The sequence below is a fragment of the Pteropus alecto genome, unplaced genomic scaffold (assembly GCF_000325575.1).
Source record: "Pteropus alecto unplaced genomic scaffold, ASM32557v1 scaffold213, whole genome shotgun sequence".
In the NCBI taxonomy this organism is placed as follows: Eukaryota; Metazoa; Chordata; class Mammalia; order Chiroptera; family Pteropodidae; genus Pteropus; species Pteropus alecto.
The window spans coordinates 895,886-909,651 of record NW_006434829.1 but is presented as its reverse complement, the minus strand read 5'-3'; the positions used below and the strand labels follow the sequence as shown (position 1 = coordinate 909,651).

General features: G+C 61.2%; 1 protein-coding gene across 1 annotated transcript in view; it reads left to right on the top strand.

Annotated features, from left to right (window-relative positions):
• The window catches only part of ADGRD1 (adhesion G protein-coupled receptor D1), a 122,332-nt gene that overhangs the window by 76,812 nt on the left and 31,754 nt on the right, over nt 1-13,766 (top strand). Inside the window, exons 17-21 of the mRNA XM_025045495.1 lie at nt 4,872-4,975; nt 6,157-6,268; nt 6,908-7,061; nt 12,166-12,232; nt 12,658-12,881. Coding sequence (XP_024901263.1) covers nt 4,872-4,975; nt 6,157-6,268; nt 6,908-7,061; nt 12,166-12,232; nt 12,658-12,881 — 661 coding nt within the window. The remainder of the gene's footprint in view (nt 1-4,871; nt 4,976-6,156; nt 6,269-6,907; nt 7,062-12,165; nt 12,233-12,657; nt 12,882-13,766) is intronic.

The following is a 13,766-nucleotide window of genomic DNA, read 5'->3' as shown; positions in this document are numbered from 1 at the left end:
TCCTGGGCAGAGGGGGACGGGGGGCGGGGGGCTGGCCATCGGCAGGAAGCTGTGTTTGGGAGAGCTTGGGCGGGGGGAGGAAGGGAGGCAGCTCGGTCCAACAAGCTAAAGTGTTTATGGCTGCAATTCTGCCAGCACGCACGGAGGCGGCCAGATTTAGACAGTCTGTGGGCGTCTTCGTGGAAACAAACCACACACTCATCACCAGGAAAGGTCGATTCGAAAGTGGTTTAAAATTATCCATGCTAAAATGAACATTAAGGAAAATTAAGGCGGTGATCGCCGCCGACAGCAGACCCGCAGCACGTTTGGAGTTAATGGACACAGCGGGACGGCCAGCTCCCCCGGACAGAGGGTGGAGCCCTGGGGCAGACAGAAGTCACCGGGGCGACCTGCACAGCCGAGGGCCTGGGGCAGGGAGCCGACGGCCTGCGTTAGAGCACAGGGCCGAGTCAGGCCGGGCGCCCTGGGCCTCGTGGGAAGCGGCAGAGCGAGCACTGGTGAACCCAGCACGAGGGTGGTGTACGCCGCGTGCGGTGGGGGTCCCGCCTCAGAGGACCCCTCCCCGCCAGGGCCACGTCCACCCCGGACCGCGGTTATAGGACCCGCCGGCCGCAGCAGCCGGGAGGGCACAGACGTGACGTGTGGCCCAGCTGCCAGGCGCCGGAGCTGCGTGTGTGTCCCACTGGCCCAGTGTGGACAGGCAGGCCACGTAGGCGGTGCTGGGGACAGCGTCCTTCCCTGGGCCTGCGCACAAGCGGTCACACCCAGCAGCTTGCCACGAGCACCTACCTCGCGCGGCTCTGTCCCTTCGCTCGGTGCCACCAGCGGCCGTCCCAGTCCACCTCAGTGGACACTCGGGCCCCTCCCTGACACTGCGTGGCCCTGGCGCCCTGTCTGTGACGTGGAGGACCCTCTCTCTGTGGAGCGGGGGTGGAGGTCAGACGTCTCCCAGCCCCTGACGCTGAGCTCTGAGTACCCAGCCCTGAGTACTGAGTCGCGAGAACCAAGCCCCAAGCACCCAGTCCCAAGTACTGAGCTCTGAGCACCTAGCTGCAGACACCCAGGTCTGAGGACCCAGCTGCAGCACCAGCTCAGCTGGGACCACGGTGATGTCACTCTGCATGAGGGCGCAGAGGCATCCTGGCAGCCGAGGAACCACGCCAGGCGCAGTGCACGGTGGCGGCAGGGGGCAGGCCTGGCGGCTCGTCTGAGCCGTGTGTCTGGGGACCGCGGACCTTCCTCGCACACTCGAGCGTTGGCGTTCGTGGCCGGGGGACGTGGCCAGGCGTCCCCCGCTTTCGCTCATTCTCCTGAAAGATGGCGGAGCCCGTGCCGCTGGGCGCCGGGGCGGCTGGCCTCTGCTGCACAGGACAGGGTCCCGTGGGGGTGGGAGGGCCCCACTCCCCCGCTGCCCCACCCCAGAGGAGCCAGGGTCCCTCAGGTGAGCCTGGCTCTTCCCCCGAGAACTGGGGGACTCGGGTGTGCGTTTCCGGGAGGGGCCCGACCCGAACGCCTTCCACATGCGGACCCGGGTCCCAGGCCACTGGCTTCCCCGGCGCAGATGGGCCCCTGCCTCCCCCGTCCCCTCCCCTCCCCCAGGCCCTGCCTCGCCCCTCTGGCTGGGCTGGGCTGACTAGCCGAGCTCCGGGACAGTGTGGAGTCCGGGCTCTTCCCAGGACTGAGATGAAGCCAGGGCATTGGGGACGCCGTGACAGGCGGCCTCCAAACTCCTCAACCCACGTTTTCTGTAACGGTGATCGATGCCCGTGGGGAAAAGCAGCATGAACCACGGGTCAGTCCCTCCCGGGGCCCCTGCCTCAAGCGGTGCGCAGCGTTCAATGTTCAGATGCCGACGCTGCCACCTGGGGGGTCCGCTCCAGCCCCACATCCGTGCCGGGCGGTGCCGGGTGGCTTGCGGGTCCGTGGTCTCCCCCTCGCCCACACGCCTCCCCAACTGAGAGTGTCCCGGCCTTGCCGTCACGGCGTCTGGGCAGCTCCGCCCGCCTCACCCCTGTGTATACCCCCAGCTTCCAGGTAGCATCCAGCCCCCCATCAGCCTCAGAGCTGGGCATCGGCTCCCCGCCTCCCAGGGCAGGCCCCAGAGGGCCCCTTCTCAAGGAGCCAGGGCATGTGGGGTCCTGGCCTTTGCCCTCAGGCCCGCCCCTCCCCTGGGTGCTCTGCATCTCTGTGCTGACCAGTGCTGGCCACGTCCCCCGGTCACTGTCCGGGGCTCTGGTGGGGGGGGACGGGGAGTGAGACGGGGCCCCCTTCTCCCTGCAGCGGGACAGCTCCCCTGCACCACCCTGGGCGTCTCAGGTCTCCCCGTCGCAAACGCTCCCACATTCGATTCTCTGCTGTTTCAAAGGCTGGGGTGGATTCTGTTTTCCCAGCCGCCCGGACCAGTCCACTCCCTGTGTGGCTGGGGGAGGTGGCCGGGGGCCGGTTCCTGGTCTGGGTGACACGGGGGTGAGATGTCTTTGCAAGTCCAGGGGAAGAAGTCCTCCCCCCCGCTCCCGTCCCCTGCCCCCAGTGCCCCTCGAGCAGCCAGGAAGCTCGTGCCCGCCTGGCCCGGGCCGTCGGTGGCCTCCACCCCGGGAACGTGGCTGGACCCAGCGGAGCGGGGCTGGCTGGGGGCCTGGCAAAACGAGCCGGTCAAGCCGGGAGCCCGTCACCAGCCCCGGGCTGCCTGGAGCCACACGCTCCTGCTGTCCAGGGGCCGGAGGGCAGGAAGCGCGTGGCTCGGCCCGGGTCAGAGCAGCTCAGGGAGGGTGGCCTGGGGCCTGCGGTCCGGCGGCCGGGAGACCGGGGCACGGGAAGAGCCAGCCTTGCGGGCAGCCGGGGACGGCTCGCTCCTGTCCTCTCGCACGTGTCCCCGTGTCCTCTGCTCCCTCTCAGGTTCCCTCGACATCCGGCTTCCGGCCGAGCCCAGCCAGTGGGAGTCGGGCACTGAAGGGGGACCCCTGCCCCCTCTGCTTCCAGGCTCCTGGCCTTGGCCGCGTCCCCTCTGAGGTCCCTGCTCCCTATGCTGCCCCCTCCTGGCCCAGCCACCCAGGCCTCGTCCTGCCCTCTGCCCTACGAGCGCAGAGACTGTGGCTGGCCTCTGGCGCCTGCCCTCACCTCTGCTCTGCAGGGCTTCCCATAGCCGCGTACCTGCCTGCCCACCCTAACACCCCTCTCCCGAACGACGGTGGGGCCTTGCTTTGCTGTCTGGCCCCTCCTGGCAGTGACTAAGGTGGGGAGGCAGAGACGCAGGTGGGGCGAGTCATGCGGGATCTCAGTGGGGAGCAAGGGCCCCCCCAGGGGTGCTCTGGAAATGAGGTCTGCTGAGTGCCCGGGATGCACCGGGGGAGGGAGGAGGCCTGGGGGCTGGGGACACGGACCCAGGAGAAACAAGGGGTGTGTGAACGCATGCCGGCAGCGGAGCCAGGCTCGGTGACAGCTGGGCTCTGGGGAGAGGGAGAAGGACCCAGGACGACTGTGAAGGGAACTCGGCACAGCGTGGGAATGTGGCCCTGGGGGCCGTCTGCTCACCGGCGGGGGCAGGTGCCAGGCGAGGATTCCCTGCGGCCTGCCGGTCTGCGTGCGAGAAGTTCGGGACCCAGATCTCAGGACCTCGCTGAGAAGGTTGCTATAGGAACACAGCGGTGGCCCCCACATGCTCAGGGAACTTGTTTATTGGACAGCCAGTCGCAGGAGGTGACAGCCAGGACTCGAGCCCAGGCTTCCAGCCGCCTCCTGCGGTCGGGGGTGTTAAGTGCTCCGTGGGCCTTGGGATGAGTTTACAAATGGCAGCAGCTCCGATCGGAAGGCAGCGAGGGCCACGAAGCGGTCAGTCCTGGGCACGGCCCCGCCGCCCCGCAGACGGCTCCCTGCTCTCCGTGCCTGGCTGGCCTCCGGGTCTGCAGCTTCCATCGTCCAGAGTCGCCTCCTTTTGTTCCCGGCCCCGAGCGTCCCCAGGACAAAGGTTGGAGGGGCCTTGCCTGCAGCAATGGTCGACGCAGACAGAGCCACGAACGGAGGAAGCAGAGCGGCCACGCGGGGGCCGGAGGGCAGGCTTTGAAGCTGGCCTTCCGGGCACGAGGCTCGGGAGCGAGGAGCTCGTGGGGGCCCAGGGCCAGTTTGTCTGACCCGAGACCCCAGTTCCTGCAGGCGAGAGAGCGGCCATTGTGGGTCGTGTGGTTACATGAGCGGTGACTTTCATTACCGTCCTTTGTGGCTTCGCATCCACCTAACTGACCATGGTCGATTGTGGTCTAACCGACAGCAACGGGGCTGTGAGCAAACTCCCACATAAGCCCCCACCCGGCACGCCCTGCGACCCCGCACACAGAGGTGCACTCATGGGGTCCTCACGGCGTCCAGGTCGTCAGCGGGGACGAGGTCGTGCCGGGACTTGAACCTGGCCTATGGCTTCTGGGTCTGAGCTTTTAAGCAAACTCGGGGCCTCCTCTGCAGCTGCGGATGCGCACGCGGTGTGGACGAGGAGGCCGGTGCGGCGGGGTGCGGGAGCGGGGTGGGCGGCGGGGTGTGCGTGGGGAGGCTTAGGCAGCAGTAGGGCGGCGACTGGGTGGGTGGGGAATCTGGGGACTGACAGAGCCATTCGGAGCCCTCGAAGTGTACAAACCCGGGGACCTCGAAGTGCACAAACCCTGGGCTAATACGTCCACCAGTGGCAGCATCAGGACGTCTGGGGGAGAGGTCACCACACGTTCACGGCAGGACAGTGGCTGCCTCATGTCTGGCTGTCACGAGCCCTGGAGCCCTTCCAGCCTGGACTGTCCATCAGGCTCGGGCCACACTAACCGCAGGGCCAGTCCCCACCCAGCCCCCGCCCGCCGGCTGACCTCTCTGCTCTGCTTCCCGCACAGCTCACACGCGGACACCAGGTGGCGCTCTCGTCCATCAGTTACATTGGCTGCTCGCTGTCGGTGCTCTGCCTGGCCATCACCCTGGTCACCTTCGCCATGCTCTCGTGAGTCACCTCCCACTCGCCCCCGTGTCCCAGGCGGTGTGGCGGCTTCATGTAAACGATGCCGCCCCAGCCCCCCGCCCCATCTCCCTGCGGCCCCGTCAGATCCCACACGTCCTGCGTCACAGCTGGGCGGCGGCTTCAGTGGCTTCATTTCGAGGTCTGGGGTGCAGGCAGGGGCTTTACTGGCCAGTGAGAGCGGGAACTGAGAACCCCTCCCCCGGGACACCTGTGGGCTGGGCTGTGGGAGCCTGATGTGAGGGTGCTGCAGACGGAAGCCCCTGCCCCTCCCCACCAAAGCCACTGGTCTGCTCCGAGCCCCAGGAGCCACCCCGAGTGAGGGTGGCAGCCGGGTCCCTCTGTGGCCCTTTCTGAACTGGACGGAAAAATAAAACGGGAGATGTGCGTCTGGACGGACAGCTGTGCAGCCGCACACGCCCCCCAGGGCCGCCGCGTGTCACTCAAGCCTGGGTGGCCCCCTCTCCGGGGTTTCCCGGGGTTCCTCCTGGAGTCCTGCACCCTCTCTCCCCTGCTACCTTGGTGGTTCCGTGACTGTGGGGGGCCCGGCTTGATCGGTCGGAGCAGCCGGATCGGCATCCGGGGCCTCCGCCACTGCGGCCATCGTGGGGACCCAGGACCCTTGGGCAGGGCAGGTGTGCGTGGGGACACGTGAGGATGTTCTGCGGGGTCTGAGCCAGGCAGGAGGGGGCCAGCACGGGTCTCATGCTGGGACATTTGATCTCTGACCCCTGGAGCCTCCGCTGTTTGCTCAGCACGCTCCCCGCCCAGGCGGGGTCAGCTCCCGGGACACTCCCGGGTCAGCTCCTTGGAGGTCAGGCCGTTCGAGCGGCCGTGCGGTGGCCGCGAAGGGAGCAAACACAGAGGAACGGCTGGTGCGGAGCCGGGGGCTGGAGCAGGCTGGGGGTGTCCGGGATCTCGGAAGGGCGTCGTGAGCAGGACAGGGGCTCGGGCTGGGTCCGAGCGGCGGGCAGGGCTCGGGCCCGGCGGGGCTGGGCGGCTGCGAGGAGCCGGGTCAGAGCTGGGTGGTTTCCGAGCGCAGCTGGGAGCCCCTGAGGGCCGGCGGCATCTGGGGCGCTGCGTGAAGGCCTCCGGGAGGAGGGCGTGGGGTGGCCGCCCTGAGCCCGCCCTGCGCCCGGAACTCAGCCCGGCTTCTCTGCCCGCAGCTCGGTCAGCACCATCCACAACCAGCGCTACCACATCCACGCCAACCTGTCCTTCGCCGTCCTGGTGGCCCAGGCCCTGCTTCTCGTCAGCTTCCACTGCCAGCCGGGCACCGTGAGTGTCCCCTCTACCCCGCTGCCCCCACGCCACCGGGGCCGGCACCTTCTCCTGCCCACTAGAACCCTTCGGTGCGGCATTCAGATAGAGTCTCGCCCCCAGAAAGCCAGGCTGCGGTTCCTCCTGGGACACAGATGACACACCAGTCTCGTTTCTCTGCTCGACAGCCAGCTAGCTAACTAACACCTCGAAGTGGGTGCACTGAAAATTCCAGAATCTAGGGGCATCAGTCATGCCGCAGGGCTGCTTCTCCCCGTCTCTCAGCTCCTTCCTCACGGGCCTCCCCTCCCAGGAGGGAGCCTCCCAAGCTCCAGGGGGTCAAGGTGTCTGCAGGGAGGAGGGAAACCTCCCTCCCCGGTGGCCCCGCCCACCCCGGCACCCCCCACTGCAGACCAGGCAGGTCATGCGCCCCCCACTCCTGAACCAATCCCTGTGCCTGGGAGGGGGCGTGGGCAGTGATCGGTCACTCCTGAGTCTATCCCTCGGACTAGAAAGTGGAGCCATGACTCCCAGGAAGAGAACGAGGCAACACGACCAGCAGACGCCCCCCGGGAAGGATGCCGGGGGCGAGAGACCGGGAAACGCCGCCGCGCACCCAGACAGCTCTCACCTCCCGCCCCTCTGCTTCGATGCCAGGTCCCCTGCCAGGTGCTGGCCATGCTCGTCCACTACTTCTTCCTGAGCACCTTTGCGTGGATGCTGGTGGAGGGGCTGCATCTCTATAGCATGGTGGTCAAGGTCTTCGGCTCGGAGGACAGCAAGCACCTCTACTACTACGGGATAGGATGGGGTAGGTGGGGATGGGATGGGGCAGGCGGGGATGGGACGGGCCGGCCGGGGTAGGGCGGGATGCGATTTCCTCTTCATATCGTCCTTCTTCACACCTTGAAGAAGCCAAGACAGAAGGAGAACCATGTTGGCTTATCAAAAGCAAAAGTCTCACATCAGTGGGAAACACTTCTGACTGACTTTGGTAACTTGGGGCATTTTTACAAAGATTGATTTTATCGGTCTTACTGATTTTCTCTATTGTTTTATATTATCTAGATCATTAATTTCTGCCATAATGTTTATTATCTCTTGCCTTCTGCTTGCTTTTGGTTTGGTGTGTTCTTTTTCCAGTACATTAAGGTAAAAGTTTGGGTCATTCATTTGAGATCTATATTTTTTTCAAAATAGACATTTATAGCTGTATAAATGTTTCGGCGCATTGCTTCAGCTGCATCCCCTAGGTATGGTGTGCGTGGCCTCATTTTCATTCATCCGAAAGTATTTTCTGATTTGCTTTCTGATTTCTCCTTTGACCCTTCTATTAATTTATAGTGTGTTGTTTAATTTCCACACATCTCTGAATTTCTCGGGTTTTTTTTTTTTTCTGTTTTTAATATCTAATTTCATTGAATTGTGGACAGGCAACATACTTTGTACAATTTCAGTCTTTTCGGATGTATTAAAAGTTGTTTTCTGGCCTAACGAATGGCCTATCCTGGAGAACGTCCCATGTGACCTTGAGAAGAATACCTATCCCGCGGCCGTAGGATGGTGTGTTCAGGAGGTGTCTGTGAACTGGTTCACGGTGCCGGGCACGCATTCTGTTTCCTGCTGCTCTATCTAGGTTGTTCTATTCATTCTCGACAGCGAGGCATTGAAGTCACCAACTACCACTGTTCCGTCGTCTCCTTCCCTCTTTGATGCTGTCAGTTTGGGTTTGTGTCTTTGTGGCTCGACTGTCAGGTGTATCTCTGTTTGTAAGTGCGTCTTCCTGTTGGATTGACACTCTTTATCATTATAAAAAAAAGATCCCTCTGCGTCGCCAGTAACCTTTTTGTTAGTTTGTTCTGCAGCCTATTTTGTCTGATTTCAGTGTCGACATTCTAGTTTCCTTCTGGTCGCTGCTTGTGTGGTGCATCGTTTTCCATCCGTTCGCTTTCCACTGATTGGTATCTTGGCATCTGAAGCGTGTGTCCCGTACACGGGACCTGGTTACATCTCGGTTTTTATCAAATCCAGTCTCACAGTCTCTGCCTTTTGATTAGATCGTTTAATACTTTCACATGTGACCTTGTGGTTTATGCAGCTGGATTTACACCTGACATTTCACTTTTCGTTTTCTACGTGTCTAGTGCCCGCCTGGTTTCTCTGCTTCTTTTTGCGTGGTTTTGCCGCATGTTAAAGTCAGTGTCTTAGCAGTTGCTATAGCGCTTACCGTATGTATCTTAGTTTATTAGACCCTCTTTCGATTCATGACAAATCGCAGTGAGATATAGAAATGCCACTTCCACGTAGCTCTATTCTCGCCCTTCGAACTGTGTGATGACTGTTATGGAGGTCGTATCTGTACACAGCACAGCTCAACAACTCATTGTTATAACTATCGCCGTCTTTAATCTTATGTCCCTTAAAGAAGCTAAGAAAACGCAAGTGATTTTCGCAGAGTTCGTTATCTTATCCTTCCCGTTTGCCGTTTCCGATGCTCTTCGTTCGTTTCCATGAATCTGAGTGGCCCCCGGTGCCGTCTCTTAACTCAAAACAGCTTTGCTGCAACCCTCCCCCAGGCCGTCATTCTCAAGTACGCTACGTTTCTCTCCGTGATAGGTCCAACAATACAATTACGTAATTTCATTTTATACCATTGTTTTTTAAATCAGTTATAAGAAAAAGAGAAGAAATATGCATCTATGCTCTATTTTATAGCTACGCGATTCCCTTTACTAGTGTTGTGTGAGCGTGTGCGATCGTGAGTGAGTGTGTGTGTGTTCATGTCGCCTGGGGTTCTTTCAGCCCGGAGATCTTTATCTAGTAGTTCACGCAGGGCAAGTCTGAGAGCAACAAATGTCTCACTTGTTGTTTATTTGGAAATGTCTATTTCGTCTTCGGTTTTAAAAGTTAGTTTTGCTAGATATAGACTCTTGGTTGACAGGGCGTTTTCCTTTGATTATGTCATCTCCCTGCCTGCAGAGACTGCTGTTTCTCATCATAATTAATCTCTTAATCGTACTGGAGTCCCCTTGAGCACAAGAAGTTGTTTTTCACTTGATTCTTTTTGCCTTTGTCTTCCAGCATCTGATGTGTCTGGGAGTACGTCTCTTTGTGTTCATCTTCGCTGGGGTTTGTTGAGATTCTATCTATCTTCAAGTTCACCGAGTCTTTCTTCTGCCATTTCAGATTCACTCTTAAACTTCTCTACAGAATTTCTTTCATTTCAGTTATTTGGGAGGGGGGATGGAGGATGTGGGCTCTTACCTGGCATACAGGTTCTGCAGCATGGAGCTGAGTAGCTGAGGACTGCGGGCCACCCGCCCGCACGGAGATCCCGTGCCTCCTGTCCGGGTGCTGGGAGAGGGAGCCCCGCCTTCCTGGTCACACCTGTCGGAGTGAGGCTTCCCTCGTGCTGAGCTGGGCGAGGAAGCGGCCGTGTCTCAAGGGTCTCAGACTCTTTGTTCTTACCAAGACTTACTAGGATTTCTTGAACAAATTTTTCTTAATTTGCCATATGCTCTTAGGAAAATTCACGGAGACTTTAAATGGTTGGGTTGTTTAAAGCTACTCTTCACCAGTCATGGCCGTCGCCCTGAGGCGGGGGTCTGTGGAGAGACTCACGCGTCATTCTCCTCCCCGTGGATGTGGCTCGTTTGTTTAACGTCCTTCTGGCCCGTCCTGGCGAGCACGGGAAGCCCCGTTTCCCGCCAGAGTGGGCTGTGGCAGCTGACAGACACGTGGTGCTCTTGCATTTGCTATGAAGCATTCATCTCGTTAGAGACCTGCTACTATTTCTGGTTTTCCTCAAATTAATTTAATTTCCACAGTCCCCACTGTGCAAGGAGCAGTAAACATGTCTGTTTTGTGCTTTGAGCCGCTCATATAATTTACCTGAGAGTAAAGTGGGGATAAGCGATGCGCCCCTCGTGGCTTCACCTGGGCGACGTGCAGAGAGGAGGCTCGGCATCCACGTCCAACGGCCAGTGGCCATGCGGGGGGCGCCCGTGGGCGCGCTGGGGCCCTGGACCCTGCCCGTGAGCGAGCGAGCTGTTCGTGCCGCGCTTTCCACCCCGGACGCCTTCGCGCCCGCGGCCTCTCGGCACAAACGTCCCCTCTCCTCCGTCCTCCCCGTGGCGAGCCCGGATCAAATGTGGCCTGCTCTTTCCACGTCCTCGTGAGTCCCCCGAGAGGAGCGGTGCTCCAGCTGTGATTCCCGACGCCATTCACCGTGAGGAGTGATGAGACGGCATGTGACCAGCCTCCTGTGACCGCCAGTTTCTTTATGGCTGTGGTCAGATGATTTAGGGACGTGCGTGTGCACACACACGAGCCACAGCAAAGGCGACGGAAATGAACTACAGTGTTTATGCAACTTATCCACACAGTGAACGTGCGTGTGCACACACACGAGCCACAGCAAAGGCTGAAACGAATTACAGTGTTTATGTGACTCATCCGCACAGTGCGAGGAGCCCAGTGAGTGGAGTTGTGTGGTGGCTCTAAGGCGGTGTGTGTGCATGTGCGTGTGCGTGCGTGTGTCTGTGTGTGTGCATGCATTTGTGCATGTGTCTCTCTGTGTGTGCATGTGTGCGTGTGTGCGCGTGTGTCTGTGTGTGCATGTGTGTCTCTGTGTGCGTGCGTGCGCGTGCGTGTGTCTCTGTGTGTTCGTGTATGTATGTGCATATGTGCATGTGTGGATGTATGTGTGTGCGCATGTGCGTGTGTGTGCATGTGTGTCCATGTGTGTCTGTGCGTGTGTGTGTGCATGTATGTGTGTGCGTGCGTGCGCGTGTGTCCCAGTCCAGTCTGGTCTTGCAGGGCATCTTCTTTTGTCTGCACAGTGTTGGAGAACAAATAAATTGTTTGCCAATATTTTTAAATGGAGAGATTTTACATAAAATTACAGAGTTCTTTTGAAAAGTGAGGTGATCTGGGGACCCTCCTTGGGGACACTGGCTGGAACCGTGTGGCTCCTGGTGCCGACAGGACCGCTGCAGGCCGCCTGCGCCCCGGCATCAGCCGTCAGCGGGTGTCTCTGCCTCCCTCCGCTTTCCCTTGATCAACTTCTTCAGGGCTCGCGAACTGCGTCCTGCGTTCTGATTAGGCCAGATTTAGCTTCACCCCAAATAGAGACGGTCTGCAGACAGCTGCGCTCTCTTGACCTTTAGTTAGTGACTGAGGAGGAGCTGGAGGCGGAGCCAGGCGCCGGGAGCCAAGTCGCTCCCGAGCCCCTGGGGCTGGTCCCCAGTGCTGGGGATGACCGCGGGGCAGGCGTCATGCAGCCAGTGCCTCATGCCTCATGCCCGGCCACCTCTGCCACCCTCACAATGGCCTGAGAGAGGGATGCTGTTACCTCCACTCCACAGCGGGGACATGGTGGCCAGGGAGGTCCAGCCAGCGCCCTGAGGCGGCACTGCAGGTCGGGGTGGCCCTGGGAGGGAACCGGTGTGGCGAGGCCTGAGGCCTAGCTTCTTCGGTCCCCGTTCCCCGCCCTCCGCGCCCCCCTCACCCTCCCACCGTGACTGTCCCAGCCAACAGTACGCACCCACCCAGGGCCTGTGGCCCTGCTCAGAGGAAGTGGTGGGCCCACCCTGCTCTCAGACACCCCGGTCACTGCCCCATGGCACGGCCCCTGCTGGACACGGGGCGACACGGGGAGAAAGGCAAAGGAGCTTCCGGTGTGGGTTTGGGGTTCGAGGACCAAGTGAGAAACATGGCAGCTGAAAGCAGAAGAATCTCGACTCTCCATTCGCCTCTGGGCAGCAAAGAAGGGCCGACCCCGGACCCGGGCCCCTCATGGTGGCCGGGACCAGGGAGAGGAGGGGGCGGGCGCTGGCTCCAAGCGAAGGCGCGGCCATCCATCCTCCGGCCCCCTGTCCGGGCGAACTGATGCGCTTGTGCCCTCCCTCCCGCAGGGTTGCCCCTTCTGATCTGCACCGTGTCCATATCGTCGGCCACGGACAGCTACGGGACCACTAACAAGTAAGTGGGGTGTGCCCGAGGCCCCCGGTGTGCAGGGCGCCCACGGGGAGGGCCTCTGTGAGGGACCCAGGGTGCAGTTCTGTCTCCCGCATCCTTCATGGGGAGGTTCTGCCTGAGGCTGGTTCCTGGCCCTGGCCTTAGGAAAGGTCACTGTGCCCTGGACGCTCTGCCATCTGCGACCAGCACCCAGGTGTCAGAGGGCCCTGGGGGGGCGAGGGGGCCGGAACCCGGCTCCAGTCATGACTGTGCGATGGTGCGTCCCCTGTGCCAGGCGCGGGGTCCGTTGCTTATGTGTGGCAGGTGGGACTTCCCAGGGTTCAGGACCCCGGGCCACGGTCTGTAGTAGGGTCATGAAGCAGATGGGGTGGTGCCGTGCGTCGGGCCGGGGTCCAAGTTCCAGAAGTGTGACTTCCTCTCCGTGCAAGAGAAAACGGCTCCATCGCCAGCGTCTTTGGGGAGCCGCCCCCCTCGTCAGCCACGCCGAGGAACCACGGTGTGAAACGGGAAGGGGACATGCCATCGAGGGCGTTGCAGAAGGGGCGGGAGTCGAACGGTCTCACAGCTTCAGGACGGGACGGCGTTCCAGCGGATCTGCCCGCCGGGGAGGACCCGGCCTCTGCTTCACGCGACGACTTACTGGAGTTGAAGCGTGGGAGGAAAGCGAGCGGGCCCTGAAGTGCGTGACTAAACGGGCTGTCCTTCCGGCCCTTTCCGGCCCGTCCTGGAAGGCACGAGACGCCAGGCACCGATGAAAGCGGGAAGCTGCCTCTCAGACACGTTTCCACTCACCGCTCCGCTCCGTGCCACCTGGAGCGCGTGGACGCTGTGTGCGCCCACCGCGTGGCCCGGTCTGTGTCCAGAGCAAGCCTGTCACCCGCTCAGGTTCCCGGGAGTGAGGACTGCCCCACGCTCGTGGCCAGACCCCGGTGGCTGTCCCCAGGTGCAGGGAGAAGAGATGCCCTAGGCCCGTGGGCTGTTGGCAGGGCTGACGTTCGGCCTGGCTTCCTGCAGACCGTGTCAGAGCCAGGAGGACGGGGACGTCCTCGGACAGGCCCCCACGCGCCAGATGGCGCTTCTCCAGAAGTCAGAGCCATTGCTGGGAGCTACTGGGACCTTTTCTCTGGGTTGGGGACACTGTCGGGAGGCGTAATTGACCGACAGCTAACAAGCAGGTGGAAGGGGCCAGTGCCCTGTCACGGGATGACTTGTCGACCCTCTGGTCCCCTGCAGAAAGCACCGGTCGGACCCGTGTTGCAGCGCTGTGGAAGAAAGCCAGCCTCCGGCAAATCCAATTTTATAATAACGTTAAAACCTCCCTCGCCTTTTGGCTACACTCCTCAGACGTGAATTTTTCCACTAACGAAGGGCCGGTGAAAGCCTTTCCATGAGCCAATCTGCAACCCTGGAAAATTCTCCGAGAAGGGGGCACGTGAGGTGGTCATGGGCAGGGACAGAGGCCGCTGCTGGGGCGGACGGTGCTACGTGGCCGCGCCCTGGGTGACCCCGCGCTGTCCCAGCGGGCCCTGCACGAAGG